The sequence below is a fragment of the Alosa alosa genome, chromosome 8 (assembly GCF_017589495.1).
Source record: "Alosa alosa isolate M-15738 ecotype Scorff River chromosome 8, AALO_Geno_1.1, whole genome shotgun sequence".
NCBI lineage: Eukaryota > Metazoa > Chordata > Actinopteri > Clupeiformes > Clupeidae > Alosa > Alosa alosa.
This window is the reverse complement of record NC_063196.1, coordinates 4,536,513-4,542,570: the sequence shown is the minus strand read 5'-3', so window position 1 is coordinate 4,542,570 and position 6,058 is coordinate 4,536,513. Positions and strand designations below refer to the sequence as shown.

At 42.0% G+C, this 6,058-nt stretch overlaps 1 protein-coding gene across 4 annotated transcripts; it reads right to left on the bottom strand.

The window, feature by feature from the left end:
• Positions 1 to 403: 403 nt before the first annotated feature.
• Positions 404 to 5,126, bottom strand: cdca4 (cell division cycle associated 4). 4 transcript variants are annotated; one of them, XM_048251101.1, is made up of 3 exons: positions 5,005 to 5,126; positions 3,794 to 3,818; positions 404 to 2,394 (listed from the first exon to the last, which is right to left on the bottom strand). In XM_048251101.1, exon 3 carries the CDS (start codon positions 2,385 to 2,387, stop codon positions 1,461 to 1,463), a length of 927 nt encoding a protein of 308 aa, XP_048107058.1. In that variant the 5' UTR covers positions 2,388 to 2,394; positions 3,794 to 3,818; positions 5,005 to 5,126; the 3' UTR covers positions 404 to 1,460. The 4 variants fall into 4 exon arrangements, with proteins under 4 accessions (XP_048107058.1, XP_048107059.1, XP_048107057.1 ...); XM_048251102.1 differs by having other exon boundaries at positions 404 to 2,391; XM_048251100.1 differs by lacking the exon at positions 3,794 to 3,818 and having other exon boundaries at positions 5,005 to 5,125.
• Positions 5,127 to 6,058: the final 932 nt, after the last annotated feature.

Here is a 6,058-nt window from a genome sequence, read left to right as displayed (position 1 = left end):
GAACTGTGGGTAATTATTTTTGGTGAAGTCTGCGCTGATGCAGACTCACGCAAAGGGCTCAGTAAGTATGTATTCAAACCCTCATACCCTGTAAAATGCATCATTAGGACAGCCCCAAGCCCTTGCGAATTTAGCGAGAACGTGCAGAAGTCTGTGAGTCCGGACTTTGGTATTGGGTCTATGAGAACACAAAGAGGGTGCAGACCCAACAATCACTTTGTATGTAAGCATTAGTGACTTGAATTTGATGCGGGTGGGAAGCCAGTGAAGATCAATGAACAGCGGGGTAACGTGCCCTTTTTGTGTTCTGCAGTTGACGAACGTTTTGCAATTATGAATCTGTAAAGAAAAAGTATTGGACCTCTAAAATGGTAGGCTAAAGGAAAACAACACACACCTTACATCATTTGTACCTTTTATTAGAAATGTTATAAAAAAAAAAAAAAAAACGCTACGATATTCATATAAAATGGTTCTAGTCTACTCTATTATTACATAGATACCATTTGTCTCTGGGTTTGCATTTGCGTTCATAAACAATAACTTATGCCATTTCTGACCCGACGTAAAAACCATTTAAATACTGTGTGAAAAATTGTAGTAGAACACTTGATGCATAGAAAGTGTATATGGACACTTGATGCATAGAAATTTGAGAAATGCTGTTTCACACTAAAAAGTCAGCAAGTTCACCAAAGTCAAAGAGAAACTGTTGGATTCAACTTGACCAATAATCACCTGACATATTTGATGTGAATAAATAAAATAAATTAAAAGTAATTCATATAAAACAGGCTCGTTGCCATGATTCTTCATTTCTATAGTCAAATATATCATTTAACTTCTAACGGCAAACAAAAAGTTGTGGCAAGATAGGAGATAAGGCAATCCTGTGACCTCAGACAAAGTGATATTGAGCAACACTGTACATGGTGCTGCAAGCACCAAAGTGGACAGAAACAGGGTTGTGAGATAAATGTATGTTAACATTAATGAACTCTGCATCAGCCAATGCTTCATCAGCATTTGGATTTGGAAGACATCAGTCCATGGCACATTACACTGTGCAATATCATAAACAATGTACAGTAACAGTTCCCAAGATGTTTCTGTTGTAAAAATATATATATATATATTTACATACATATTTCAATCAATTTCTTTTTTTTATGAAAATATGACAAAAACTTTACAGAATTGTATATATCTTGTTCTATTCTCCATTCTTGTAGTGTAATTTTTACAGGAATAAATTAAAACAAGACAGACACAAAAGAAGGATGAAAGGAAACAGACTCCTTTTAAAAACATACATTAAGTATGCAATGGTCAGCTCATAAAAGTCACACTAACACCAGGGTAGAAAGTCCTTTTCCCTAACTGTGTGTCTCATTCCACTGGCCTACCATAGGAGACATAAAAAGGCAAATGGGGAGTAAGAGTCTCTGAGGTACTTTGACCTAGGAGCCCACAATGATCTCCATTATGTGGTCTAGCTCGTTGAGGTCGGACCGACAGTTTGCAGCTGATCCTAAAGATGAGGGTGAGTGTGACTGGCTGAGACTGTCCAAAAGGTCATAGGGGCCGATCTTAGGAGCAGCCTGCATGCCAGTGAGCACGGTGTCCAGGTCGTAGTAGGACGGATCCACATCCGAAAACAACTCTTCCAGGGCGGACTCGGGACCCGGGTGGCTGTTCTTGATCTCAAACGTCCCGAAGACCTGCCTCGTGGCTTTTGCCTCCCCTTCGTCCCTGCACCCCTCCAGGTCATTATCTTCTTCCTCCTCATCCTCCTCTTCCACATCCACATCCTCGTCTGGAGCGCCCAGCCTCGAGTCAAGCTCCCGTTCACCCCTCAGAACTCCCCTCTCCCAACAGTGCCCCATGCTGCCAGACAGGCACACGTTCGAGGCCGCCTCTGAGCAGATCGAGTCCTCCTCCACCGCCACCACCTCTTCTTCACGGCACCCATCATACCCCATAACCGAAAACAGCTTGGGCTCAGCATCGGAGCCCCCGGTCATCTCCCTCCCCGGCCGACAGAGCACCTCGGTGGCCACCAGGCGCTCCGGTGGGGCGCCGGCACCCGAACATCCGCTGCCGGCTGCAGCGATGGCCTCAATCATGGCGGCTGTCTGCCAGCTGCCATCGTGGGTCATCTCCTCCTGGATCTGCCGCACGGTGTTGGCGATGAGGACGGAGCGGCACAGGTTGGGCTCCACCAGCATGTGGCACAGCTGCAGCTTGATGAGGGACATGTCCAACAGGGACTGCCTCTGCAGGCTGTAGGACGCGGAGGCAAGCTCTTCATTGGAGCTTGGAAGGCCCTCCTCGGGCAGCTCCTCTCCACCATCTGGAAACTTGCGCTTGGTGCCTTTGGAGAACATGGCTCTGCTGGAATGAAGGAGAAACAGAGGAGAGAGGTTCATTTCAGCAAGCCTGCATTTGATAAAAAAAAGGTATAGACAATATGAAATACTGTACAGCCCAAATTGGATGGTAACATATTCTGGTTTATATAATCCCAATAGCTACAATAATTCAATGTAATTATTTGTCTCTAATAATGTCTTCTACAAATATGTATAATAGCATATAATGGCATAGCAGCCTCTATTCATGACATTTTGCTTTAATAGCATTCTATTTTGAACTATGCCTGAATATTAACAGAACACACACATGTATTAGGCCTATACATATATACAAAAGGTAAAAACAAAATACTAGTCCTGCAACCACCTGTAAGGTTTCAACAATGTGATACATATGAGACACAAAAGTAATGAATAGTGACATGGCATGTCAAATACCTATTTTATCTAACATATTTGGCATGATCTTACACATACTTATCTGTACACAAACTCACATGATGCTTGACACTTTCAACACAAACTGCACAAAGGTTAGTCAAATTTAAAAGATAATAAATAAAACAAGCAGTGTGTTCCACAAGAGATAATTCTGACCCAACTTCTCCCACCGCAAGCATTAGAATTGAGCCGAAGAACACGCACACACATACACACACACACACACAGACACACAGACACACACATACATACCAGAAAGTAATATGACAGACAAGCAAAACACTAGTAAAGTGGCTAATAGTACTTTGACTGGCCCAGCTGAGAGGCTACATCTAGAGTCGAAATGAAGGCTGAAGGCCACTTGCCTCCAGTGGTGATGAGCAGCCAACCAGGGCAAGGGGACATAGTCAGCTAATGCAAGGAAGTACAAATGACAGGCCAGACTATGCATCACAGACTAGTGTAAATATTAGGCTTTGACCATGGAGTAGGCTACATTTACATGACTGAGTTTACTTCAGTGTGTGGCTTATGTATCTGTGTAAATTGGGGTGGGGAGCCTTCTAATCAGATCTAATCTAATTTTGGATGAGGAAAAAAGCACTAAGCAACAATAAAATGGCATCCCTCCTACTGAGCTGAATAGGAAATGTATTCTTTCAGAATGTGCAAGCACACCCTTATATTTGCCAAACCAACAAACCCATTAGTTGCAGGCATACAGAAACACCACCAAACACAGAACATTAATGCATTCTGAAAGACCATAAATCAGTCCGTAATCTGGCGTGGGGTGTGATTCCATTCAATGGAGATGATTTCTTCGAGAGACCACACAAATGTGACTGGGATCCCAGTAAAATGAATGTTAAACCTGGCCAAACATTTAAGATGTGTGGGGCATGTGTGTGTGTGTGTGGGGGGAATGGGGAAAAGGCTAAATCATGGTTAAACTGAAAGGTGGACATTTGGCCTACCTGACCAACCAGTGACATCCCAGAACTGTAGAGAGTAGACAGAGACCAGAATGCAAGCTGACAGTAATTCCATTGCAAAGCTATGACTTCAGCCATTATACTTCTTGAAAAGATATTAAGTCCATAGCATCACAGCTATCTATGTTGGGACAGTTTGAGTTATTTATTCCAATGCAATCTATCAAACCATAAATAACAAGTTGCATTTCACATTAGAGGAAGAGATATGCATAGCAAATAAGAGCAAAGTCATTCCTACACGAAGTTAAAAATGTTTTAAATGAACTCAAATTAAACTAAATACACAGATTTCCATAATTTGTTTAAATGCTACGTGCAATACAACCAAAGTCTACAATGCCTAACTTGTTTTCGAATTTCTGATTGTGTAAAAGCTACGACCTGCCTTTTGTGTAGCAAGGCAGACTGTCTCAGACATGTTCTACCATTTAAAATTCCCACCTTTGATGGTTTTAAAACGGGGGCTCCCATTAAAGCGACAGCATTGCAAAAACAAACAACGTTACACAAACACTTTCGCCAAGACATTTGCTTGCCAGCTAGTAGACTAGCTCCACCCAGACAGGCATTTTTTACCCTCCCCCACCGTACTGACGTGGTCACGGGTGCTGTGCTACCGGCTAACATTCTCCACTGAAACAAATGCAACTAAGAAAGAAATCACGTTTTCTATTAGAGTTGATTTTCCATATTTCCCGTTTTTGAAAAAACGCGCAAAAACACAGCTATCAGGCGCACTCTAACACCCAGTGCCCCAGACTGGAGAGGACTGAAGAGCAAGTAGTTGTTTCGCTGCACAGGCAGTCATTGAACAGCAAGCATGTAGCAGCTGGGACGACAATGATGGTGGCCATTTTGAATTTCCTAGTCGGTCTGCCTTCATAACAACTTCTTCCCAAAATGTATTTCAAAGATATGTGGTAATAAAAAAATCAGTGTCATCAACCACTAGAAGGTTATCTCTAGACTGACCGGGTGCAAAAGACAGGAGACTTTTTTTCATGCTCCGGCGGAGAAGTAATTATAGGTTGATAGAAATAATCAAGCACTTCCGCAAATACGCTTGCGTTCGAAATCAACCGCGCATTTAGCTCAAGGGGGCTTTTATTTTCTAAAATGGCACATAAAGTATTCTTAAAATACCCCGATCAATGAATTGCTTAACAAACAATAGCATATGTTCAACATACCTTCGTGGGTTTTTACTCTTCAAAGTAGCGACTCATAGACTTCTTGCGTGTGTAGAGTGAAAGACGGTGGAAGGTGCTGCTCTCTTGGCTTTCCCCGACACTGATTGTAGAGAGTAGTTCGGCTGCTGGACGGCCAGCTGCTGCACAGCGAAAGGGTGATGTGGGCGGACACAAGCAACTTGATCGACAGGGCATGGCTTGAGTCGGGGGAAAAGCGAACAAAAGCCACGGTGAAAACCAGAAGATTCTAATATGAGCCCGTTAGAGATAAGCTTATCTAAATAGGTCTGTAACACGTTCTCTATTATTCTGTTTTGACTTGAGCCAAACACAAAAGGGAAATCACACTTATTAGCCTTTTTTAGGCTGTAGCCTACATTAGGCCTAGGCTATTTCCCAAATGAATGGGACAATCAAAAGGTTTATATCTACAAATTATTTTTTCCTGTTGTTAGGCCTATTTGTAGCCCACCCTTTACTTGGCCACCCTCGCCTAATAACCCATCTATTTCCACAAGATATATTTTGTAAGATCACTGATCATTGGCAACAATCACAGCAGTAAGGCTTACATTGTGGACATCCTTCATTTTGAGTAATCCCTCCCATGTCAGACATGTAAGGTAATACTTTAACAAGTAAATAAGTCAAAACTTACTGTATTGAAATTCATCAATGGGCCTACAGCACAATGAAAAACTGAGTCATCATGTGATATTCAAGTGCTACACTATTAATCACCTTAAGTGACTATCATTGTTTTAATCTGTCAACAATGGCCTACCAATATAGCCTAGGTCTTTATAAACAAATGTTGTTTCCTGAATTAAGTCAATTAGCTTGATTGATTGTTTGGAAAACTTTCTCACTAGATCAGTTGACATCTCTTGATCACAGACTATCTCTTGACAAGAATGGTACTGAACCTTTAAAAGGGTGGATGATATGTATGTTAGTGCTATTGAACATGGCCAGGTCGCAAGTGGAGGACAGGTATAGCAAGCGACTAGGGAAAATAATGAAATGTTCCCCTGTCAACATTTTGTAGACGAAG